Source organism: Amblyomma americanum, chromosome 8, assembly GCF_052857255.1.
Source record: "Amblyomma americanum isolate KBUSLIRL-KWMA chromosome 8, ASM5285725v1, whole genome shotgun sequence".
NCBI lineage: Eukaryota > Metazoa > Arthropoda > Arachnida > Ixodida > Ixodidae > Amblyomma > Amblyomma americanum.
In genome coordinates, this window is record NC_135504.1 from 66072724 (window position 1) to 66099411 (window position 26688).

Below are 26688 nucleotides of genomic sequence, written 5' to 3' on the forward strand. Positions count from 1 at the left end.
TCTCTTGTTGAATTTCTAGCATTCTGTTTTTTGTGTTACGCCTGCTCTGAGGCTTTTTGTAGCAGTTTTGGACTGTCTTTGAATTGCATTTGAAGCACCTCGAAGTGTTCCCAGTGGGGTGCACATTCCTGATGTGGGGTCCTCACAACCTTCAGGACACAGTCCAGAGAGCAGTCAGGAGGACTTTAAAAAAATCACGGCCCTTACCCTCCTCACTGGCTCGGGCTGTTTTGCCATGCAGGTGCAGTTCCAGCTAGACCGGCTACCACTGTGCAAGATGCATTATGCTGTCGACAATTTGCCCATAGCAAGTCTTGTGCTTCCTGACTTGAGTATCCGTCCACCACAGTGTCCACCGTGAGTGGGGTCCACAGGGGAAGGGCATTTTTTTTTTTGTGCATTTGTCTTCAAAGCCAGTGCCTCGTTCAAACGTACAGTTTGAAATGGCCTGAAAAAGAAGGCACATGCATGTCTTATACACCTGTGTTTTATGCTGTCTCGGTCCTTATTCTTGCTGTTGTACTTGCAGTTTCACTTCATGCCATGCCATTGGCATTTGATTTGAATGACTTTCTAAGTATTTCTTACACAGCAATAGTCTACTAGAGTAGAATCTCAATAATATGAACGCGCTTGATACAAATTCGTAAAATTTCTTTGTTGGGGTGTGTCATGTACATCGTGCAGAATTTTGGATGTTCCAAACACTACCAATGATACCAGTGGATGAGCTGCGACTGCACCATCACGTGCTAAGTGTTCCCTGTAGATCACCGACACCATGATCACCGGTCGTGCAGCATGCATAGGAGCTGTGAGCAGTAGCTTGCGGCCCATATGTCGGTACCGATATTTGCATTGTACATGCCTCGAGCAGTGAGCTGTAGCCATTTGGTCGTAAATATGTCCTGTCAGCCATAAACAGATCCGCATAAATGCATTTATGATTCTTGTGCATGCTGATATTGATAAAAAAATATTTCCACAATCTGTGAGATTCATATCGTAGTGGTTGGAGGGCACCCATCAATAGCAAGTACCGTATTTACACAATTGTAAGTCGACCTGTTTTTCAAAACTTCAAAATCAGAACTTGGGTTTGACCAAATTGAAACCAAAGCATCGCACCATAAGTAAAGGCGAGACTAACGAGATATCAGGCATGCTACAGCGTGGCTGCATTTTTGCTGTGCGGCTCCGTCGCGTCGATCTTGATGCTGGCCTTGAGCAGCTGCTATGTCAACGTGCAGAACCGGCATCCCCACCCTGCGCGATGCGGCCGATGGTGGCTGTCGATAAGCAGCAAACGGGCACCAGCGCACTCCTCCACACGTGGCCGCAGATTGCGTCTGCTGATAAGCGGCGACGGCCCAATAACGCATTCACGTTCTACTCTTAATAGGCGTTGTCCAAGTTTTTTTTGTTTACTTTCAACCGCGCACTCGGCGCTCAACGGAGCGTCGATAGTTGATGGAAGGGCCGCCATTCCAATCGCAGCGGCACCCCCACTCGAAACTGCAGCGGCGCTGGGGAGTGCCGGTAGCCAGTGGAAGAGCCGATGCCACTCACGCGTAGTTTCTCTTTGGCTCTGATGCATTTGACTACTGCCGGCCGCGTTTCACAAGTTTGAAGGTAGTGCTTTGTCATTCGTCATTTGTTCTCCGGGTCCGGAAAGCAACCGGCGCTCATTCACAGCTACATTCAAGATGGCTGCCATTTTTTATGCCGAAGAAACGAACAGCCGCATGCCGGGCCACAAGTTCGACGTTCGCAATGGGTGATACAGGTGTGGCAGCTGCAGCGGGGAAAATTTTCAGCTGTTCCATGCGATGTCGTGATGTGGCTGTTTGTGAAGTGTTGGATTTCGCTGAACAACGACGTTACGACGACGTGCTGTGGGGCCGCAGCAGAGATCACGAGGGCATCACTAGTGAGGACGATGGTGCAAGTGTGGACGAGTAGTCCAGTGATTAATACATTTTCGTTTTGGAATGTGCCCACGGGCGCTTCCGCGTGCGGCAGTTGGTAGTTGCTGGCGATAAGCGGAGGTGGCAGGATAGTGCTATCGCGTTCTAATATTAAAGGGCAAGTGTAACCTCCGAGCTTTTTTTTTTTTTCTCAAAAATGTGATTTGGGGAGGTCGACTTACATTCAAGTCGACATACAGCTCTGTAAATACGGTATGCCTTGGGAATAACCAGCCACTACAGCAAACTGGTGAATGTGCTCAGCCTACTTGTGGACTTTTGGAAATTCAATAGATCTCGGCTCTAATAGCTGCACATTTGCATGATAAAACTCATGGAAAATTTTGTGTAGTGCCCAAGACCAAACGCATTGCTCGCGCTCCCGTGCTCGCCAAACATAGCACGGTGGTGTAAGCTGACCGCTAAGCGCTTTACTTGCTGTCCTAAGTGTCACTTGCCTTGTTCGATCACAACAACGGTGTTGATGACGCCTGGCGAACTCTGCAGGGAGTGGTCCATAGAATGGGACCCACAACTCAATGAGCAACAGAAACAAGCGGTGGCGGCCATCGTGGCTCCGTGCACAGTGCCCAATGTTCCACCCGTGCTGGTGGTGGGGCCCTTTGGCACGGGCAAGACTTTCACACTCGCACAGGCGCTGTTCGAGGTCATCAAGCGGGTGCCAGACTCTCGTGTGCTGGTCTGCACTCACTCCAACAGGTGAGGATAAAACACCCTTCATCCAACATGTCCAGCATTGAGAATCCAAGACAGCAGACAGCTCTGACATGCTTAATTACAGCTTCCTGTTGTGCTGGGAAGCTTTGGTGGTGGAGTGACCAAGTTCTCCGACTGAATTGGATGGTTTCAAGGTAGGAGTTAGGACCGAATGAGGGCAACAGAGGTGTTGACATGGCTGTGGGGTTAACTCTTTTTTTTTTTTTTGGTATGATGAGACAAATTTTAGCATATTGTTTGCTGGCAGATGTTGTCTTTCCCGCTATCGAAAAAAAAGTGATATACTGTATAGGCTATGTGACAAATTCTGCCCAACTGGATACAGTAGACACTCGTTGAATGTGCAGTCGTAACGAGCAAAAGATACGACCCATAGAATTAGTTTTTCTTCCAATGAGCGCATTTCTGGGTGATGCGATTACCATTTACCGTATTTACGCGCATAATTTGCGCACTTTTTATTCAGAAATTAGGGCTCGAAGAAGGGGGTGCGCAAATTACGCGCGGATTTCGCGAGCGCGACTTAAAAAACTCCACAAAGGTCATAACACGCAATATAGGTATAGTGTATGCTGCTGCGTATACGTCAGCACCTGGACCCGCACCCCACGCTGGCCACCCCCCGAAAAAAAGTTCACTCTAAATGAAAAGCCCCCCCCCCCCAATCTTGCGGGATGGCATGAAGGTGCATGCATGAAGCTGAATAAGACTAAAATAGCGTCGTCGCTTGCGGCCCAGCCAATTGTTCGGTAGTTCCGGATTCCGTAAGTTTGCTTTCGCAACTTCGTCCGGGACAGCAAGCGCGAGCGTTGACCAAACTGCTTGTCAGCGCCTTATCACGGCACGGAGCTGCGAAGCCAGCGAGAATAGCCACGTGCACACAAGTTTTCCGACACAATGATTGTCGTCTATGGGCAAAGTTGCGCACACGCGGTTATTCTCGCTGGCTTCGCCGCTCCGCGCCGTGATAAGGCGCTGACAAGCAGTTTGAAGCTTGCCGTATAGTTGTGATATCCCATCACATGACACAATCGAACAACCAAACACAAGCCGTCAGAGCCACCAAGAAAAGCGTAGCTGGCAGTCGAGTCACATGCATCAGCCAAACAAACAGCGGTGTTGGCCCTTCTATCAGCTGCCGATCCTCCCTGGAAGTGCTGCTGGCCATTCCGAGTGGCGATGCCGCTGGTGCCGCCGCGATTGTAACAGCGGCCTCTGACACCACCATGAACGCCCAGTGCACAAAAGATTCAAAAAGCGTTCCGAACAAACACGTGGAATAGCCGAATGCTACTGGGTAGAGCCATAGGGTAGAGCCCGCGTGCATGATGGTGGTCGAGCGCAGCGCGGTGCGGAAAATATGCGAGTAAAAAATGTTTTTTCGTAAAACCGGGTGATAAGTTAAGGGTGCGCAAATTATGCGAGGGTACAAATTATGCGCGTGAATACGGTAAGTATGTTCATAATTTCACAAAACTTTGAGAACACAATACATTTGATGACCAACGGAAGGTGCACCAACATACGAGTGGTTGTTTGTGGTGTTATGTGACACGATCAGTAGCAAAGCAGTAGCGATCAGTTGTTGCAACGCCTTCTTTGGGGTGCATGGATGCTAGGGGTGACATACAAGCGCGCAGGTCTTTGGGCCATATGACAGTAAGCAGCAGCTCGTTGGCAATTAGCCACCGTGACAGCTCAAGGTGGCAAAGGTTACAAAAAGGATGAGAATGAAAGCAGGGAAGAGATAGAGATCCTGGCAGCTTCTACTCTTGCCATCACATTACTCAACAACTTTTCATTGGGACACGTTGCTGTCTGGTTGGTGACGGACCTGCGCTATGACCCAGCTAGCCACGTACAAAGTTGACACAGTTTCACTGTTGTCATTGGCACGCAGTGCAGCTGACGTGTACGTTCTGGAGCATCTGGACAAGGAGGTGGCAAATCACCCTGCCCTGCGCCCACTGCTCATCCTCCATGAGTACCGGATGCCCAACCAGGTGGACCGCCGCCTGCTGCAGTACTGCCTCGAGGTGGGCCTGGAAAGGGAAACCTGAACTGGGAACGGGAAACATCAGACTTTGGATTGATTCAGCTTTGTGTGAATTACGTGTGTGCAAATATTCAAAGTTTCAGATGCAAATTGAGTATGTTTAACATTCGGTTCATATCCCCATTCGGGAATTTCCAAATGCTCGAAAATTTCGGAATACTGCCATATAAATGCGTGTAAGGGCCGGACTTTTTTTTTTTTAATTCAAGGGCTAATTTTCGGGGTGTAGCCCATGTACGGGATGTGCAAGGAAAAATTTTTTTAAGTAAAAACATATTGGTCGAGGAATGGGCGGCATTTATTCTACGTTGTGGGCGGCATTTATTCTACACTTGTGGAGTGTTCCTACTTCGCTGGAGCTGTGCTCTGGTGCACGCTCATCCCGTGAGAAATCATGCAGCATGTCTGTTGTTAACGTGTAGTTGTTGTTCTGCACTTCCATCACATAGCAGAGCAGCTTTTATTCCAGTTCGGGAAACTTGCAAACCTTGCCTCGGAAAGTGCGCTTTTTTCAGCTTGTGCTCCTCAATGCTTCTTTTTGGTTGCACCATCGTCGGGCACACTTCTCGTCCATGTCGAATTTCTCGCCTGCTAAAACCGCAATGCTCGGTGGCAGCACACAAAAGCCACAACTGCAGTGAACTGCCACGCTTCCACAACTCCCGTGCCTTTAACATACAGTGTTCTAGCACTGTACTCGACAGCTGCGAAAAGATGGAGCCAGTTTCGGCTTTTGCGCTCCACTGCTAACCTGAGGTGAGGGTGGCTGCCTGCCTGCTTATTCACCGTTCGTCCAAGCCCAGCTGCACGAAGCTTTCGGGCACCGACTGGCATGTCGCTGGTCATTTCTTGTTCAAATCTAGAACCAGTCTCGCTGTCCCAACTCCAGTCTGCGCATTCATTTACATCTGCCTTGTTCTTCCAGCATACCAAAACTGTGCACTCGGCAAAGGCATCTCATTTTGCATGACCACATTACAGGTTGCATACTGTTATGCTGTCTAATCAAGCAGTACACATTTCTGTGCTCATGATGTTTTTTTTATAGGGTGCTCAATCAGTTAGCTTTGTTTATCTCACTTGCAAAGACCATTCACTACTTTGAAGAAAATAAGGGCAACAATATTTGCCTGTTTATCTTTTTCTGAAACATTTTTGTCACATGCACAGATATTCGATATTTGAATCGCTATTCGAAGACATTTTTTCTTCACATTCATATTCGATTCATGTTTGAAAGTTTCAATCTTCACACACCCCTATTTTTAATGTAACCACAGGTTATGGATTATGCTACAGAATCTGCCAACAAGTAGTACTTATGGTTGACTGGAGAAGCCCTTGTGCAACTTTATAAAAATGTGGCGAATGGGTACATAAAGTCAGTGTGCCAAAGCATTGATCAATCATTGCGCTTTGCTTTGATAGCACATCCATTGCCAAAGCCAAATGCATGTCACATATACTGATAAAGTGCAGTAAAACTGCGTCAGTCCGACCCCTGTTATTTCGGATAAATCAGACTGTTGCCAGACACCTGCCAAACACCCGTGTAAATCTATGGGGTTGGATGCTGGTTTATTTGGATTCCCTGGGGCTGGCTTTGGTTGCCATATTTACACGATTGTAAGTCTACTCAAATGTAAGCCGACCCCCAAATCACATTTCCGAAAAATAAAAAAAAACTTCCGAGGTTGTTTAAGCTTGGCCTTGAATAGTTGAACGCGATAGCATTATCCAGCGGGCGCTGTTTATCGCCAGCCGCTATCGGCTGCCGCGCGTGGGCGTGCCCGTGGACACATTCCAAAATGAAAATGTATTAGTCACTGGACTACTCGTCCACACTTGCTCCATCGTCCTCACTAGCGCTGCCCTCGTGATCGCTGCTGCGGTCCCACAGCACGTCATTCTAACGTCATCGTCCAGCGAAATCCCGTGCTTTGCAAACAGCCACATCATGACATCGCGTGGAACAGCTGAAAATTTTCCTCGCTGCAGCTGCCACCCCTGTGTGACCCGTTGCGAACGTCGAACTTGCGGCCCGGCGTGCGGCTGTTCTTTTCTTCGGCGTAAAAAATGGCAGCCATTTTGAATGTAGCCGTGAACGAGTGCCGGTCGCTTTCTGGACCCGGAGCACAAATGATGAATGACAAAGCACTACCTTCAAACTAGTGAAACACGGCCAGCAGTAGTCAAATGCATCAGAGCCAAAGAGAAATTACGCATGAGCGGAGTCGGCTCTTCCGCTGGCTACCGACACTCCCCAGCGCCGCTGCAGTTTTGAGTGGGGGTGCCGCCACAATTGGAATGGCGGCCCTTCCATCAACTATCAACGCTCCCTTGAGCGCTGAGTGCGCATTTGAAAGTAAAAAGAAAGCTTGTTGGAAGCTTGAGCTTCCTGCACCTGTCTAATGTGTGCATAACGACAGGCATGTTGACGGGGCCGATAGACGACTCTAGCTGCATAGTTTATTTTTCAGAGCTTCGCCACCAGACAGCGAAGACAGCGGCTGCAGCCTATGCATATCAGCTAGCCGAGCTGATAGCTGCACATCATTTAGAATAACTGCCTTGTCAGTGATCTTCTTTCTCTTGTTTTTCGAAGGTATCGCGTCGTGGCAGTGCCAGGGCACGCTTGCCTTGCTTCCCTCCTCGTGGCATTTCCATTCCTCCAGCGTGCCAGAACTTCTTGCTCCTCATGTGGTGTTTACTATTTGTGCAGTGAAGCCTCCTCACATACGACAGAGCACGCGAAGAAGCAGTGGCTTATAAACCAAATAACAAATAACCAAATATAAACCAAAAAAACAAACATTCATTTCATATTTGAAATTTCGGATATTCTTACAATCCTAGGTTAAAGGCATGAAAACTTGAAAAGGGGGCTATCCTCTTTTTTTTTTTCCCTTTCCTGCAAATGTTTTGCTTTTCTTCAATGCTATAAGCACTTGAGGTCACTACATTCATGGCACTATCTTTAGAAGTAGCTATGCGAAGGAGTTTGGGTGAGTGATGTGGCTGCACTGTATTATGGCTGAAAACTTCCCCGCATCTACTGAGGATTCTTGGAGTGAGAAAATGCGCTGAACATAAGCCACACGCATTTGTACATGTCCATTTAGCGGACACTTCCAGAACACAGGTCTTGGTGTCTTCGCTGTAGAGGTGTGCGAATATTCGAAACTTCGAACAGTTTGCAAATAGCATTTGCTGATCAGTTCGGTCTGCATCGCAGTTTCACTATTTAAGCTATTCGAACCTCCTATACATTAAGAAATTATGAATTTCTATTTCATCTAGACTCGTGGCGAAACATCACGACAATTTTCAAACAGAAGTATGTTGCACGTGTCACGCGAGTTAACTTGCGCATTCCTCGTAGAATTAACAGCCAGCATGCGGCAGTGTTATTTATGCCTTGGATAAAATCCGTACACTGATGGCCATTTAGAGCCAATGCCACATGGCTGTAGCCCGCTCGCAGATTGGAAAACGCAGCATGTCACTGCATCGTGCCGGAATGCAGTCGACAGCTGGCTGTGAACCTGACTGGCGGTGATTCTCGTGTTAGATCTCTACGATAAGATACACGCACGCACGAAAGCGGCCTGGATTGTGCGGGATAGCAGAATGGACGAAGCTGCGACCCACATATGCTGCAGCGATTTTTTCATGGCAGCCGCTTTGTTCATTATCAGTTTTCGTCGCGTAGGATTCAGAAACTGTTTATATCTTAGGCTACAGAGAGGTTAAAAATAAGTGCGGGGCAGAAATGACTGGCTCGAAGCCAGCCCTGAAAACCATGTACAGTGCGCCCTTGCGTACACTGGCATCTTTTTCTTTTTTAATTAAGGGAATTCCAGTTCTGCGCGTTGACATAGCAGCTGCTCAAGGCCAGCACCAAGAGCGATGCGACGGAGCCACGCAGCAAAGATGCAACCACGCTGTAGCATGCCTGTTATCTCGTTTGTCTCGCCTTTACTTATAGTGTGATATTTTCGTTTCGATTGTAAGTCCACTCCCACTTCGAATTTTCAAATAAAAAAAAATACGTCGACTTACAATTGTGTAAATACATGTAAATAAGGTATACAGAATAAAGTTTATTACTGTTCCTACTGTATGATTCCTCCTCCTTTATTTAATGCCTGGTAGGCCTTATAGATACAGTAAAAGCTTGTCAATTTGATCCTCTTTAATTCGAAAATCCAGATAATTCGAACTGCTGGTGTGGTCCCTGCTGACGGCCATATATGTCTTAAGTTGGATGCTGCTGGTCTCACACTGGTTAATTCAAACAGGCTCATGAAGAGAGGCTGCATTCACTTATGCCTGGCACGGTGAGCAATCATCCATATGGCTCTCCACAAACCTGAGTCACATGCTGAAGAGTTGCCTGCGAACTTTTGACATATGTGCAACAGCATGCATGTCAGTTTCGGTTGCACCTTTCTCAGCTTTGCACCAGCCCGTTGCAATGGTGCCTACTGGCCACACATAAGCCAGCCCATCGCGCTCAACTGCACGTTGTTTCACAAGTTTATTGGCGCGTCGCTGGCCTTTTCTTTTTTTTTTCTCGCTCCTTTGGCACCGCTGTGCGTTTCCCTTGCATCCATCTGCGTCGTTCTCCCAGTATGCCGGAATTGCACCCTTTTCACGTGTCGTTCATTGGGTGTGAGGAAACCTCACAAGCGACTCTGCCAATTTTGAGAAGGTTCCACCGCTACCGCATTGACCCTGTGAGGACTTGTGGGAAACCCTCACTGTTTTGGAGCAGTTCTGCTTCGTCGTTCACAATGATGTGCATGCATAGAGCATCGATGCAAATGTTTGAAATAATCATTGTTGTATTTTTGTGCTGTCCTCACGTCAGGAGGTGACCATTGCCCAGTCTTTCACCAAATTAATTTACCATGATGCAAGTGGTCTTACTCTATATTTTCAGGGTCATTCAATAATTTGAACATTTTTTCCGACCCCCTGAAGTTAAAATTAATGAGTTTTACTGTACAGTTAATTATGCTGATGACGTGTGAAAACAGAACTTGTTTGAAATATCTGTTTCTTTTCATAGCTGTGTTTTGTGGAAAAGCATTTCTTTATTTTGAACTACCTGTACCGATGTTCGAAATTATTTGAAGATATTTGGTTCACACCCAGTTTTTATTATCCGTATTCACTCTGTGCCCAAAAATTTGATATTCGCACACTTCTACTTCTCGGCTCATATGGTAGACGCATAGGGTCCTCCTGCATTTGACATCAGAGGGACACCAAAACTTCTGTGTCTGGTTCAAGGAGATGGTTTCACGATTCAGCTGCAGCTGCTGCTGCAGGGTTGCACTATGTCTTCGTTGCAATATTGTGGGCTGAGGGGTGATGGTGATGATATACCCCTTGAAACAGAGAAGCCCTGACGGTGACATTTGTTTTTTCAGGTGCCCCGGGACCAGCTGTGCGAGCAGGGCCCCTGGTTTCGGCAGCCAACTGCCGAGGAAATTGAAGGGCACCGCGTGGTTGTTACCACACTCTCGTCCCTCCCAGATGCTGCTCGCCAGCGGTGTGAAGCGAGGTGCGTGGGACCTGTAGAATGGCATGCAACCGTTTGCATGCATTTGTCGGGCGCAACCTCAGTAGAATTCGCCACACCCCAGGTAGTCAGTTACTTCACTGCACATAAGGGTTGAAGCTTTTTTTTCTAAATGATTCGCAGCTGTGCATCATGGCCATGCTTTGTACAACAGATCTGAGATAAGAATGTGGATGCAGTGTTGCTGCTGTCTCCAGTTTCTGATCGTTTTGAATTGAGAATAAATATTGAGTCAGAGCTGATTCTTTTCATAAACCTAACGAAGGCATTGTGTTATAGGTCAGATGATTAGGTGAATCCTCCATGGTGGAGTAGATTTGTAATAAAAAAGTAATTACTCATTGGCATCCACCCAAGTGCAGCCATGCAGCTACAAAGAAAAGCTGTTTAGCTTTCCTTTGTAGCCGCATGGCTGCACTTGGGTGGATGCCAATGAGTAATTACTCCGCTATTGCGTTGTGTTATAACTGAGAGATATGGAATGGTGGGCATCTGTAATCAGCATTTCCTTTCATAAAGCAAAAGGGACAGACAATTTGGCTACCAAAAACAGATAGCAAAGCTGTGCTTGTATTTGACAAGAATTATTATTGCATATCCCCTCTGTTGGGTCTGTCCGGCCATCATTGTTGCCTTGGGAAACGGACTGTGTTCACGTGTTGCACAGCTCGTACTGGCTCGGATCACACAATGTATGCAGCAGCAATATACAGTAATTACTTAATTCTTATGCGCACCTGAATTTCAGGGTTAATAATAATAATAATAATTGCCTTTTGGGGAAAGGAAATGACGCAGTATCTGCCTCACATATCGTTGGACACCTAAAGGTGCCCGTAAGGGAAGGGTAAAGGAGGGAGTGAAAGAAGAAAAGAAGAAAGAGGTGCGGTAGTCCGGAATAATTTTGACCACCTGGGGATCTTTAACGTGTGCTGTGCAATTGACATTGCACAGCACACGGGTGCCTTAGCGTCAGGGTTGTGAAAATTGAAAAAAGCACAATTTGTTCTGAAGCCTAAAACATTTATTTCTCCTTCCGCTTTACTCCTTGTCACTTTCTTGATGGTTCTTCTTTGCCGTCTTTGCATCAAGTGCAACTCAAAGCAAGGGATGCGTAACAGCGAATTACAAGGCCAACAATTGGTGGGAAGCGGAGATCAGCAACGATAACACAGTGCACGCTCCACACCTTCCACACTGAGTTGTATCCCGGCTGACTAGCTTTATTACAAACTGAATTGCCAACGGACTTGTAGTTTGGATTCAGGCTCAACACACTCTACAGGAAATAGTCACTACCGGAAGTTTTCTCTTGCTTCTTGCCACTCGTTCGGAAAAGAAGACATTACCACGAGTGAGCTAGATAAATAATGCACAGTTTGATACAATTTTTACAATTTTTTTTACACATAGAGTTCCGTGCATCCTGGCGGGAGCAGGCACTGGGACCGGGCATGTACGACCTGTGGTGTGGCCCCACAATTTCAGAGGGTCTTTTTTTTTTGGGGGGGGGGGGGGGGGGGGGGGGGGGGGGAGAGGAAAAAAAAATTGAGACTATTACGATAGTCGGTAACGCGAAGCTTGAGCGCAGCTCACCTTCTGCTACCACTGGCAGGTGGTGTGTTACGCTGGTAGCCACCCTCCGGGATATCGCCGTGTTGGCCACCGTCCGGTTTTTTATTCCTCCGCTCTCGCCGTGACAGGTGGCAATTTGCACTGCTACTACCTGCCATGGTTGTCAGGTGACATGTTACGCCGACAGCGCCAATAATGACGACTACAACGCGGGTTCTACAAATGGACACCTATGAGCGGCGCTCTAAAAAAAGCAGGGTTATGCATGGCAATATCCTAGCCTGGCTTAACATCTCTGATGCCATTCACGCCAGCTGCCCGTGCAGAAAAGCTAAAGAGGCGTATTGCAGCGGTAATGATGCTCGCACTGTTTGTAGCACGGCATTTTGAGGCATTTTGAGGCTAGACTTTCATGAAAAAAAAAAAACTGCGTGCTAGATGCTGGTAAATCCGGTATCCGATACTTTATGAATTAAATTTAACGAGGCTTTACTGCAAGTACTGTCAGGCCTGAATGAAATGCTCTTCAGTATACAGCGAGTGTTCATTTACAGCCGGTTTATGAACACATACCTAGGTTGACCCATGTCCCAGAAATGTGAATCAGGCTAGTTGTACACTGCAGCTGAAAGTACACAGGTAAAATATTTTTTGTTCACAGGTGCTGTCCGAATTTCATTTCATCCTGACTATACGTACTGCATGACCTTCCTGTTGTCCTTGCCATATTCAGGAAATTTTTCATGGCTGTATTTCATGCAATTTCAAAGTAATCCTTTAGCTCTCTCTCTCTCTCAAACACAAACACACACACACACTGTATTTACTTGGTCAAATGTTTAGGGGAAGCCCCCAAGGTGGAGTAAAATATGTAATAAGGGAGCAATTACTTCCTTATTACAGTACTTACTCGTGTAACTTACGCACTTTTTTTTCCCTAAAATTAAGGCTTCAAAAAGGGGTGTGCACAGTGTGCGGAAATTTCGCGAACACGTCCGAAAAGCTCCACAAAGGTCATAACACGCAATGCATCAACATATTGCCGCGTATAAGTCAACCCCGCAACTCGCGCCCCTCTCTGGCCGAAGCTTCCTTCTCATTGCTACAAAGTTTAAGTGAGACTTGTAAGACCTGTGTCCCATTCTCCTAGTACTGTCGAAGACCCTCACTGCTGCCCTGCCTCAACTGCTTTGTTTCTTTGTGTGCCCAGGCTCCTTTACACATATATTCATCGATGAGGCCGCACAGGTGATGGAGGCCGAGTGCATCCTGCCACTGGCCCTGGCTGACGAGAACACCCGCGTTGTGCTTGCTGGCGACTGCATGCAGGTGATCATTGTGCCCACTGGGTCATTCATGGGAGCAGTTGTTTACTGTATTTCTAGATGAAGTAGGACTTTGATATTTTTATCAGAAAAGGTGAATGGGTAAACTTGTCAAAAAGGTGATTTTTAGAAAACAGACTTTTTGCGATTTTTTTGCATTTCAAGACCTGTGTCCCCCTTAATATTTTGTTTTGGGTGCACGGGACTCTCAGACAAGCGGTAACATTTGGCATGTTTTTAGCTGATAAAGATCAATGGGTGAAGTTTGGAAGAAACTGAAAGCCATTGTGCTTACTGACAGCAGTGCTCAGGGAGTTGACGAAACACAGCTCTCCACAAGGATCCAGAGATCTCGAGAATTTCATGCACATCTCTATAGACCCTGCTCAAAGTGTGCAAACAGGCAGATGGATGGCAGCACTGTTAGCTGTGGAGTGCAGTGCACGTTGTCAAACTTTCTTCTTCTCTACAGCTGAACCCGGAGGTGTTCTCGGTGTACACACGAGAGCGCAGGCTTCATGTATCACTGCTGGAGCGGCTGCACGGCACGTTCTCGGCGCGTCCATGGCAAGGTGGGCTGGCACCCCTGCCAGGTGGTGCTCGAGGACAACTACCGCTCTCACGAGGCGCTGGTGCGCTTCATCTCGGAGTGCTTTTATGAGGGCCGCCTGCGTGCCATGGGCAGCCCAGGCCCACACCAGCTGCTGAAACCACTGAGCTTCTTCGCAGTACGCGGCACCGACAAGCTGTGCGACGGGAGCACTTCGTACGTCAACGAGATGGAGGTGGGCATCAGTGGTTTCTAGACCAGGTTTGGCCTATTTGTTGCTGTAGCCCCAACACTAGCTCTTGCCTCCGTCTACAGTGAACTAGAAGTGTGCAGTAGTGGAAAAAGTGGTGGTCCTTGCATGAAACATGTTGTGTAGTACTAACTTCAAAGAGAATATGTGCTGTCAGTTCCCGAAAACTCTCTGAACTAGTTAGCGAGTAAAGCGTGGCGAATGATTTTCAGAAAAGTTGACATCAATTTTTGGGGGAAGGGGGGGTTCATTATGTTCGAAAAAATTTGCCCGCGGTTACGCTTCTCAGTAATGAAATCTTTGAATGCAGCTGCTGTGGTGCTCGAACCGTAGGCGACTGCCTATGGAACGTGCCATGTCGTATGAAGGCAGCTGTGTGTTTCGACTTGGGCAGCACGCACAATGTTCTGCTGCCGATTAGCTCACCCCGAGCGAACGGCCTGTGCACTTATGGCCTGTGCACTTATAGTGGTTAAAAAACGCACGCGATATAGTCAAGTGCGGCAAAACCGCCTACGCAGTGCCGCCACTTCCCCGTGCTTCGTGCTGCTGTGCTTCGTTTGTGCTGGCGTGCTACGAGCGCATGTCATTTCCTTCCCTTTTCTAGTCCTCACTGCACTTCTACTTGGCTTTCCTTTCTCAGCGACCCGCGCCCCCTTCTTTCTACCTTCATAGTCAGCTTTACTTTTTCCGTGCGTGCCGTGCGCTTTGCCTCACGGCGCCAAGGTCCTCAAGAGGTTGGCTTCTCCTCATAGCTTCCAAACATGGTGGCGAAGCCACGTCAAAAAAAGCGATATATATATATATATATAAATATATATAGCAGAGAAGGCAAATGAAGTGAGGAGCTCGTTTGACAAACATATTAAAGAAGCCAACAGTCACCGAAACGAAGGTGCGTAGGGGAATGTTTCTATTTTTTTTTATATCTAGTGCCAATCAATTAGTTTTTAAAGAAGATTACTTATAAAGCAGCAGAAAAAACAACCATGCCGCTGGTGGGATCCGAACCCACGACCTCCGAATATCGCGTCCGGTGCTCTTACCAACTGAGCTACGGCGACGGCTCTCCAATCTGCTGCTTTCGTGGGTATTAATGTTTTGTTTTGCGTGTAAGCGAACCTTGAGAGTGTTCACCAGCGCCACCCTCGTCCATAGCGGTGGACGTAGCACGTCCTGTAATACCGCAAGAAGTGACGTAGAACATCATCTAATGGCGAGGGCGGAAACTGTGCGAGAGCCTATATATATATATATATATATATATATATATATATATATATATATATATATATATATATATATATATATATATATATATATATATATATATATATATATATATATATATATATATATATTCCTCGCAATCCCAGAATTTGCGCGTGCCACAATGTTATCATTCCGCGGGAAGTACATCAGCACGGTCAGACGCTCTTTACTATGGCCGTTTCTTCGAAAAAATTTTTTTACAATAACAGAAAAAAAAAATGTACTGTTGTCTATGGAAGGCGAAATGGGACTGCAGCCTCACCTTACTATATCCGAGTTTTTACTATAACCGAGTTTACTATAGCGGGGTTCTGCTGTTGTAAAGTGTTCGATATTCGATTCAAGCCGATATTCGAAATCTCGAAGTATTCATCCCGAGCGAATAACGTTTCTGGAACTCTTGCTTCGTATTCCGGGATCGCAATGCGGCATGCGCGCAACCAAAGCCCTGACTCCACACTGCGTGCCTGCTCTCCCGCATGTAAGCCGGAGCCGGTCTACGCTTGCCTCGGCAACATACGCGAGCAGGCGGAATCTCGGCACCCAGATCTGTACCTGGCAGGTGTCTGCGACTGCACTACCCACAATGCACACGCACCCTAACTGGCACGGCGGCGTGCATCAGTGCAGAAATATAGCGTAGCGCGATCAGCTTCCGTGTGCCACTAGTCTCGATGGGACAGGCGTGCAAACAGCTGGCCAGCGCCTTGTAGCTTCATCAGGGCGGTCTGTGCATGTGCAGTGGCTCCCCACGGAATCGGATTGTCATAGCGGCTGCGTTGTGCTGGGTTTCTGTAATCGGAGGACGCAAGACTTCATTGACTTCCGTGGAACGAGTCTGAGTTGACTGCTGGTGCCGCAGCCGCTCTTCTCCGCATGAAATTCGTGAATCAAGTGCAGTGTCGCAAGCACGAGATGAAGCCAGCATGACGCACATTGTGATGGGTGCCCCTTTCCAACGTCTGACGCGGAGTGGTGCTGGGTGCGTGGTGTGTACACCCAGCAGGTGTTTATGAAGTCGTCGCTTAAAAGCAAAAGCTGCGCAACGACGCAATCACAATGAAGACCAGCAGTCGGGGGTCTTATAAACGGGTCTGACACCCCACAAATGTGTCGGCTCCGCATGTAGGTGAACTCTTTCAATTTCCAATGGCCATTTTTTGCAGGACGTTGACACAGCTTCAATGCACTCTCTTTTTTCATGCGTTAAAAAAAATACACAATTTTGAAAATGCCTGTCGCACTGTTCAATCTTTTTTGTGCGGCACAAGTATTTGAAATATTCGCTTCGAAATTATTTGAAGAAAAAGACTATTTCATTTGAATTCACATCGAACCAAGAAACCACTATTCGCACATGCCTAGTTTTGTGGTTTTCAGTTGACAAATCCTAGAGCAAATTCGGTTTTACGCATGAAAACTTTAGCCTCAGCAACTAGCTCTTCCATCGTAAATACTATGTCATTATGTGATAGCTGTCTGATTTTTGGACTTCAATAATTCGGACCTGCACGATATTTTGGAGTTCGTTGAGGAACCGTCACGCGGCTCGTAGGAGCGTGTACCGATATTACAGACCCTTTGTAGACAAAATGTTCAGTGCTGTGGAGTTAGTCTTTCAATTGAAAGTTCCCGTTTTGTACCAAACATAGACGCGAGTGAGCATCGTTGTCACAACCAACTGGCTCTGCGCTGCTGTTAAAAGCGCCACCTTGGATTTAAACGGAGCCTGTCGGACGAAACAGAACACGAGAAGCGGAAAAGTTCGCTATTTTTCATGCCAGTTTGGTTTGGTTTGGTTTGGTTTTTTGTGGTTTAGCATCCCAAAGCGACTCAGTCTATGAGGGACACCTTAGTGGCGGGCTTCGGATAATTTCGACCACCTGGAGGTCTTTAACGTGCACTGACATCGCACAGTACACGGGCCTGTAGAATTTCGCCTTCATCGAAATTCAACTGCCGCAGCCAGGATTGAACCCACGTCTTTCAGGTCAGCGGCTGAGCACAATGCGTTACCACTGAGCCACCACAGTGGTTTTGCCGCGGTCGCTCAGTGGTTATGGCGCTCGGCTGCTGACCCGAAAGACGCGGGTTCAATCCTGGCCGTGGCAGTTGAATTTCGATGAAGGCGAAATTCTACAGGCCCGTGTACTGTGCGATGTCAGTGCACGTTAAAGACCTCCAGGTGGTGGAAATCTCCGGAGCCCCTCACTACGGCGTCCCTCATAGCCCGAGTTGCTTTGGGACGTTAAACCCCCATAAACCAAACCAAACCAAACCACAGTGGTTTTCAAGCCAATTTCTTGCAATAAAGTGATTTTTTCCAAGTTCATGGCTTTGTTGGACTGTTCAATCGATTACTTGGACCATTTTTCGGGTACTGCCAAGTCCAAAAGATCGGTTGGCAAAAGTTGTGGCTTTAGACTATGTACGATCTGTGCAAAGCCCATCAGTGCTTATGTTGGCATTGGAGCCGCGGCCAGTTATACCATTTGCAGGTTACCTCAGGGGGGGGTTTCCAGTGTGCTTCTTTCCCTGCTTAATGTTCTCCTGAAATTTTTTACCAGGTGGTCGAGGTGTGTAAAGTGGTCAAGCAGCTGGTAGACGAGTGGCCTGGAACCTGGGGTGCCTGTGACCCATCCACCATTGCAGTTCTGACCCCTTACTCTGACCAGGTGAGCGTCGTAATGCTGTGAGGTGGCCAGCAAAGGCGTTGTTTGTACTAGTGTGCTACCAGCAGCCCTGGTATTCAGTGCCACCAGGGTGATTCAAGAAATGGCCGTTTTCTTAATTTCAGGTGCAGTGCATTCGTAAGCAGCTGAGAAAGCTCGAACTCTCCCGTGTTCGAGTTGAGAGCGTTCTCGATGTTCAAGGTATGCGTGTGTTTTTTGGACTTCGGTGCGAGGCATTTTTGTAGTGTTTGCATAGTTGATATACTAAACGTGGATTGACTTGGCCGTGTGATGATAGATGAATAAGGCCCCTTAGTTTCCTGAAATTCTATGAAAAATTGCGGATTTAAGCATTTTTGCGGAATTGCATGTTGGCAGTTTCGTTCTCTTATGCTAGAGTTGTGGACATTAGTGGGAACGACAGTCTGATGAAAAAATTTCTGTTGTACCATATTTGGAGGAATACAGTCAATCCTCGTAATAGCGAATAGGTAAAAAATCGTAAAATGGTTCGAGAATAGCCAGAATTCTTTATAAAAAAAAATTCAGCAAGAATTTGTACAGGAGCAGCATAAACTAGTCAGTGAAAAGACCTGTGATGAGAAAATTCTGCCCATTTGGGAATTCCCCACACGACTTTCCAGAGACTCTACTGATGTTTCATCATTTTCTAGGTATATTTACATTCACCATTGTTGAAATGTTGTCTGCTGAGTCTTACGAAAGTGAAAATATTAAAAAAAAACTATTTGTGCTACTTTCCAAGACCTGCACTGTTTCAGCAACATTGTTTTGAATGGCTCGTTGTGCTGAATGAAGACGAATATCTACCTAGTTCGTTTACTTCTCGAGGTCTGAGACGTCCCAACTAGCTGAAAACAGCGTTCATGAAGGAAAAATACTGGCAGCGGAGCTTGCCGACACATCATCACCATTCTCTGCACTCTATCGACCCACAGCTGAGATCAAGACTGTCACCCAGACTTCCTCGTCATCTGGAAGCTCTTTATCATTGGCTTCGTCTAAATGCTGAGTTTACTACTGCCTTACAGTTCCGTATAGGTCAAGCGAACAGTCTGTGTTGCGACACCTGCGGCTTAGTAGAAACAGCGGAGTATATTTTATTAGAATGGCCAGTGTGTGCTGAGGAGGGCGCATACTGTTATGAACATCTTATGGAATCACTCATGCAAGTGCCTCTAACACTCGACTGTGCATTAGGACCCTTAGCCTGCCATAAACCGCAGAGGCATGCTATGAACTCTTTATTTGATTATTTAAGTGACATTGGTCTCCTAAACAAGCTGTAATCCCTCCTTTCAGCACTCTCACTGTGCTTTCTCTATGTGGTGAACATTGCCATCCCATTTCCTACACCTCTCCCGCAATCTTTTCCCCACGCAGAGCAGCAAGTCAGTGGATTTAAACGCCGGCTGAATTCTCTTTTTTTCAATTGAAGAACTTTTCTCTCTCTCTCACTGGCAGCAGCTGTTTTATTTTTTTTTTTTTTTATGAAGAGGTACTCAACACATAGTTCAAGTGACTGGGATCTGATAGCGGTCTCCCTGCTTACAACTTACGATCGCACTTTCTGAACATGGAATATCGTGTCTAAACTTCTCATCTTCAGAGCACAGCAGAACACGAACGAGTTGCAGGCATTGATTCTTGCACCGTTCTTTGTGCGACTGAGGAGTAATTATGCCAATTAAGAGCTGCCAAAGAATTGATCAGGTATCCAGAAATGAACTGCTAGCTGCAAAGCCGATACATTGCCGGAGAAATCCACTTGTCCTTCTTAACAGCTGCTGTCGATCACTGCCACCCCATTTTGTACTCGAGAAATTTGTGGAAACGTGTGCCACTTCCCTTCTTGTGCGTTTTAGCACAACTGACTGCATTATAAGTCATGAGCATAGTGCGAAGGATGTTGACAAACACACAGACGTGCTGGACTGAATGCAGACAGTCCTGCCTTATGCCTACACAGCAAAACTCACTGCTGGTGCCAGTGCCGCTGTGTGTGGGACACTACACCGTGATGATTCTTTAGAGAGCAAGAATTGAATGCGTTTGTTTAAAATATTTAGGAACAGTTCAATATAGGCAGTAATTCTTAATATCCATGCTCATTATATCAATGTGTAACTGTATAACATGAGGGTGGAGTTTGAGTACTCAGGAGAACCTTAACAGAAATGTTATCATGGTTATAATGCAATCTCAAACTGTTTAGGACAACCATAGCTGAGGGCCCCTCAAAAAACGCAGATGGCACGCTAAAGTACGGAAGCAGCGGGGAGGTACGTCAATGTTATTTAAGAGCAACACTTCAGATGCACGCACTACAATCGAGCAAAGCCAAGCCTTCAGTACACCATAACGTACGCAGCCTCCCATGCAGCAGCAGGCACTGTCACCGCTATGCCCCCACTACTCTGGGGAAAATAGATAACTTGACCTTTGGGTAACTGAAGCATTTCTTGTGGTCCCTTGAAGTCCAAATTAATAAGGTTTTACTACCCGTCATATTATTTTTAGTTGCCAGTTGTGTCAGTTCAGAGGATTCATCGCTCATTTTGAATGAATACATTACACACTGCATAATTTTGTGCTGTCTAATCATGCAGTATACATTTTTGTGCACGTTGTTATTTATTTTTGTATGGCACTTAGTCTGTTTAGTCACCTTCAGTTTTGTTTGCAAAGCCCATACACATTCCAAAAAAAAAAAACAAAAGAAAAGTGAGAACTTATTTTCTGGTTTATAAATTTTTTTTTCTATTTTTTTTTTCATTCTGGGTAGGCGTTTGATATCGGATTCAATATTCGAAGGCATTTTTTTTCTTCATATTTGTATTTGAACACAGCAATATTCGCACACCCGTAATAAATTGTGATGAAGTCCTGGACATCTGTTACTGGTGCGAGAATACAGTGGAAACATTGATAGATCAGTGTGACTGTGCAGTGCTTGGGGCAGGAGTGGAACGGTCGAGGTGGCTGTGTTTTGCAGGCAAGCAGTTCCGGGCAGTGTTTCTGAGCACGGTTCGGACGCGTGCCACCTGCCTGCACCTGGAGCAGACCACCTTCAAGGCGGCGCTCAACTTTGGCTTCCTCTCGGATGCCAAACTGCTCAACACGGCCATCACACGTGCCCAGTCACTGGTTGCCGTAGTTGGGGACCCTGTATCGCTCTGCTCGGTCGGCGCATGCCGGTGAGTGTTTTTGAAACCGATGTACATGTTGAATTTTGCTGTACTGTAGTTCTAGGGCATTGAAATTCTGTTGGTGTCACACGTAGCTTTAACAGCTGTATGAACACTTCTCGAAGTCTGGCACATGCCAATGGAATTGCGGATTTGTGAGCATGCACTGTGGAGCTCATGAGCTCTGCCGCATAGCCTTGACAATTAGGTACCATATATTGCTGCATATATGTTTTTTTTTTAAACAGAAACAGCCATCTGAAAGTGTTGGGGTTGACTTATAGACATCCTGCATGTTTGCAAACAAGTGGGGTGATTCTGCGATCGCTAGCGGGCTTGTAGAGGTCTTGAGTGCAGGTTTTGGAGGCTTGTCGGCACGTTTTTTGGTGCTTTGAGCTCAATAATTCCGTTCGAATTGAACGAGCTCGTGTTAACAACCGACATACGGTGTATTCCAGGAAAATACTTAGGCACTGTGTATTGCGTGTGTGATTGGGTTGATTTCTGTGCAATACATTAAATAAATTCACTGGTCTGTGACAGTCTGTACTCGCCAGCATGACCTTACTTCAGGAAAATAGGAAAAACACTGGCATCATCTCGGTCAAGCAGCTGTGCTCCTGCCATCTGCTGACACACCTACCGCTCAGTACATTGTCAGCTAGCACTGCTCTTAATTAGGCTTCATCCTCGAAATCTTGCTACAGTGTTTTACTCGACAGTTTTTGTTACTTTACCCTTGTAATGCATTGGTTGACGAGCAACGCAAGTGAATGAAAGATGCAGTGTCTCGGGGCAAAAAATACTACTCACCTCCAAACTACGTGCCGTGGATGCAACTACACGTGCTTACACTTGTTTCTGCATGATATATGATATCCTTTGCCTGCCACTGTCATGCAATGGCAAAAACAAGGACCAAAGGACACTGCAGTTGGAACAATTTCGGACCACAGCTACTTTCTTACAAACAATTAAGTTTGCGATCATGCAACACTTCAAAAAAGAATTTGACACACCATGTAAGGGAAAGAGCTAAACATGCTTACGTTGCTTTCCACACTCAATAATGTCTGCTATTGTAACCATACTAGCGTCGCCATACAAGAATGACTCAATATATCAGGTTTCTCTGTATGTAAACCAATTACGTCTGTCATATTAAGACATAGTGCCAAGTGAATGTTAAATGTTGTGAATGTGGCCTTATATGTTTCCGTAACTTCCACACATGTTAAAGTTACGCTACGCTATCAACAGAAGAAAGCATTGGTCGCGAGTGAGATGGCTGGCGCCCCATCCACAGCAAAACGGCTCCAGGCGATAATTATTTGCGCAGGTAAACCTGATTTTTTTTTTCCGCTCCATTTTAAGCATACTATGCTAATGTATTGGTAAACAAGCGTAACTGCGTCCCCGCTATGCAATCTTTGCATTTATAGCCAGTGACAGCTTCGAGGCACAGCTAATTTCCCCTTTTCTGCTGCTATGTGCATCCCACAGTGATGCAGCTGCTCAATACACACTGCTTCTGCAGCACGCTGGGCACGATGCAGCAGCACAGTCCTGCCAGTAGCTCCGGCAGGCTCGGTCAGGTAGAACCTGTCTTGTCTGCTGTACAAAAGTTGCTACTGATATCAGTGCCACTGCATCTTTGTGACATCGCGGCGTGAAGGAGATGTATACGTAGAGCCGACCTCTGTGCAGGGTCTAAGGGAGTTATGGCCACGGGTAGTACACTCTTGGTGCTGGTTCCTGTTTCTGGCAAGACATATGGAACTCCATCTATTAAAAAAAAAATAGAAATTGTTAATTTGTTTAAAAATCGGTTTTGCTATGAAAATTCAAATTGTGCGCTGCTTACCTGGTTCCCACTGGCGATTACTTTCCTTGACAAGCGATAGGCATCGCAAGAGAAAACTTCGGCTACCCCCGGTAACCCTTGGGGCATGTAACATGTCAGAATCCGAAACTATAGTATTGCTGTAAGTTCCATTTGCAGGTAGTCGGCCAGCCTCACGCATGTGTAGAAGGCAGGACGGGATGCTGTTACATTGCCTTTGATCTCCTTTTGCCTTGACTGCTGGGCTTGCAAATGCATCGTTACTAGGCTTGTGCTAATATTCATTTATTTCGAATATTTCGTTGACTAGTGAAGTATTCAATATTTGATTTGATATGAGTGATATTATTCGAAGCCTAGAAGTAATAGCCTCAAGTGAATGGTGTTTCCGGAATGTTTGGCCGTTTTCGATTTGATGTACTCAGCAACTCACAACTCATCTGGACTCACTCCGACTCACGACTCATCCAGGGTCAGCCACTTGTTACGACTCGCACCTCGCTTCGACTTACAACTCATCTGGGCTCACTCACTCGTTTCGACTCAAGACACACATGGGCTCACTGATGCACTCAAGTGGCACGCCACCAAGCCGACTGGTCACTCAACAGAGCACCCCTGCCCCCTGCACAGGGACATGGTGGGACTCCGACAAAGCTTCCGACACATTCCCACGCAGCTCATTACCGCACCCGCACCTATGTAAAATAGCAGAGGGGAAGGGACGAAACACAGTCAACCTCGCTTCTGCAGAATACTCTTTTTCGCTTGTCCGCAGACTTCACTATGCTGCCTCGCCTTCAAGCGCCCTTGGTCGCGGCAGAAAATCGTTCCTTCCCTTTGCTGTCCGTAGACAAAGAGGCAAAAAAAAAAAATCTAAGCACACACCGTTGTTGTGAAAAGACACACCATAACCTGAGCCTGAGCCCCGACTCACTCATGACTTAGGTCATGACCTTAATGTGAGTTTGGACTCACTCACGACTCAGGTCATGATCTGAATGTGAGTCCGAACTCACTCATGACTCAGACCATGATGTGAATGTGAGTCTGGACACACTCAGCACTCGGACCATGATTTGAATGTGAGTTCGGACTCACTCACGATTCGGATCATTATCTGATGCGAGTCCAGACTCACTCACGGCTCAGATCATGTCCTGGATGCGAGCCCGGACTCACTCACGACTCAGTTCATGATCTGAATGTGAACCTGAGTGAGTCGACTCATGAGTGAGTTCACTCACCGATGTACGGGCCATGTGCTGGCTCTCACTGCTCCCTGTGTGCATACAGCACTAGCAGTTGCGGAGTTTGTGATGTGCAGGCCATGGCTCACACCTTAGTATCATCTGTAGCGGCACAGGAAAGATGTTGGGAACATTTGAAGGTCTGCACATTGTACACAGTGTAATCTGGCTGGGGATTTCACAAATTTGTATCATCTCGAAATTCATGGTATCAATAATAATAATAATTGGTTTTTTTGGGGGGAAAGGAAATGGCGCAGTATCTGTCTCATATATCGTTGGACACCTGAACCGTGCTGTAAGGGAAGGGTAAAGGAGGGAATGAAAGAAGAAAGGAAGAGAGAGGTGTTTTCGACCACCTGGGGATCTTTAACGCGCGCTGACATCGCACAGCACACGGGCGCCTTAGCGTTTTTCCTCCATAAAAACGCAGCCGCCGCAATCGGGTTCCAACCCGGGAACTCCGGATCAGTAGTTGAGCGCCCTAACTCATGGTATAAAGAAAATTCAAACAGCGCTAGACAACAGGGCCAGAAACAGGAGGAGCGCTGTGTTTGCCTCCTCCTCTTTCTGGTCCTGTTGTCTAGCGCTGTTTGAATTTTCTTGATACCATGGAATACCAACTCGCCCAATCTGCCGTCCTCCTAGCGAAATTCATATCAAGCGGACTCATATCATCAAGATTCTACTGTAGCAGGAATTGTAAAGTAGCAGATGATTGCATTACAGAGTTTATGGCAGCGCAGTTTGAAGTCATCATTAGACTGTTTTTGAGTGCATTTCTGGAGGAAAATTAGACCACTCATATCTTTTGATGGTATTGGGCAGTTCCAATCATTTTAGCATTTAGGGAAGTATGAATGGGGGAACATGGTGGTTTTCTGATGCATGGCACCATTAGTATTCATTCTTTTCTGCAGTAAAATCAAAGGAAAAGTGTCCTTTTTGGGACTGGCCATGACTGATGTGTATTGCAGACTTGACAAATGTTTAATGCGGAGTTTTTGCTGATGATCTGTAGAATCTCAGAGATACAAATCTTTGGGATTACAGTAAAATATTGACATCACCCGGAATTTGTACCATCAAAAATGAGATGAGCAAAACCTGTGTGATGAAAGAGCAAACGAGTCCATGAAAATCTATAATGCCCGTGCATAACTGCTGAGTGCTTCCAGTGCATATACTGCATGTCTGGTGATTGCAGTGTTAGCAGTGGTGGGGGCCATGCCGTTTGCATTTGCAGTCACAGCTCCCACATTTGCATGGTCCATAAGGGGCATGGGAGGCTGTTCGCAACACTTGAGTTGTGCACAATGGATTTTGGCCAGGGATTCTTACCAATTCATATTATACCAAAATTCATACCAGCTATTGTAGACAATGTCATACCAGCTATGTTCGTGTCATTGAGGTTCTACTATAATAATGCAGATACAATGTTGGCATGTTGGCGAGGCAACCTCTGCAAAATGCTCTCTCCCGTGCAGGACCGTGTGGGAAAAGTTCATCAGGACGTGCGCTGATTGCAGCAGCCTCTACAACATGGACTGGGATGACATCAAGTGCCAGCTGGATGGCTTACAGCAACAGATGTCTTCTCAGGTGCCGAGGCAGCCGCACGCTGAGCCAGTGACGCCTGTCAAGCCAAAGAAGCAGCCACAGTCACACACTCAGCAAGGCAGCAGACAGCAGAGCCATGCCAGGGATGAAGAATCAAAGCAAAATGGGCCTTTGCTTGCCGTCAACCCTGGACCGAGCCCTTCCCTGAATGATTGGAGGAGACCTCCAGTGCACCCCGCAGGGGCTCAAGTTGCAAGCAGCCTCGGTGAGATGGATGCCAAATTCCTCAGCATGATGCTCAGTGACGGTGACAGTAGTGGCTGGACAGCCATCAGTGCGAAGAAACTGGCTGAACGGAAGTTTTCCAGCGGCTGGGATACCCAGTAACATGACCATCGCAGACAAGTTGGGCACTCCTTTGCAGCCTCCGAGCCAATTCACGAGCTGACCTTCTTGGCAGGGAAGGCAGGCAGCGAAAGATTAGCCGCATGTCATTGGCATTGTGAGCAAGGCTGCCCTGCAAGCTTGGCAGATGCTGTAGCAAGCGAGGTCCCAGACCAGCAGGGTGGAACTGGGTATCTGAAACCGCCCTGTCAAACGGCAGGTGTTTTACAGCACCCTGGCGAGCCCGCCGCTCCAAGCCTGGAGGAAGCACTGAACATGTCACCCCAACACCAGTCCAATGGCCAACACTTGGCTTTGCAGCGGCCCAGTGTGAGCGACAGCCCATTATTATCCAGCAATGGCGAGGAGAGCGTGTGGACCATCGTGACCATCACGACGTGTGTGCTTTCATACGCGAGACCCGTTGGGTGAGCGCAGAGATAT

At 46.8% G+C, this 26688-nt stretch overlaps 1 protein-coding gene across 1 annotated transcript in view; it reads left to right on the forward strand.

Annotated features, from left to right (window-relative positions):
- Positions 1-26394, forward strand: part of LOC144101828 (putative helicase with zinc finger domain) — a 62588-nt gene extending 36194 nt beyond the window's left edge. Inside the window, 12 exon segments of the mRNA XM_077635047.1 lie at positions 242-357; positions 2475-2687; positions 4606-4741; positions 10200-10298; positions 10300-10333; positions 13137-13255; positions 13724-13827; positions 13829-14036; positions 17891-17998; positions 18121-18196; positions 21012-21213; positions 25788-26394. Coding sequence (XP_077491173.1) covers positions 242-357; positions 2475-2687; positions 4606-4741; positions 10200-10298; positions 10300-10333; positions 13137-13255; positions 13724-13827; positions 13829-14036; positions 17891-17998; positions 18121-18196; positions 21012-21213; positions 25788-26247 — 1875 coding nt within the window. The 3' untranslated portion in view covers positions 26248-26394.
- The last annotated feature ends 294 nt before the right edge of the window (positions 26395-26688 follow it).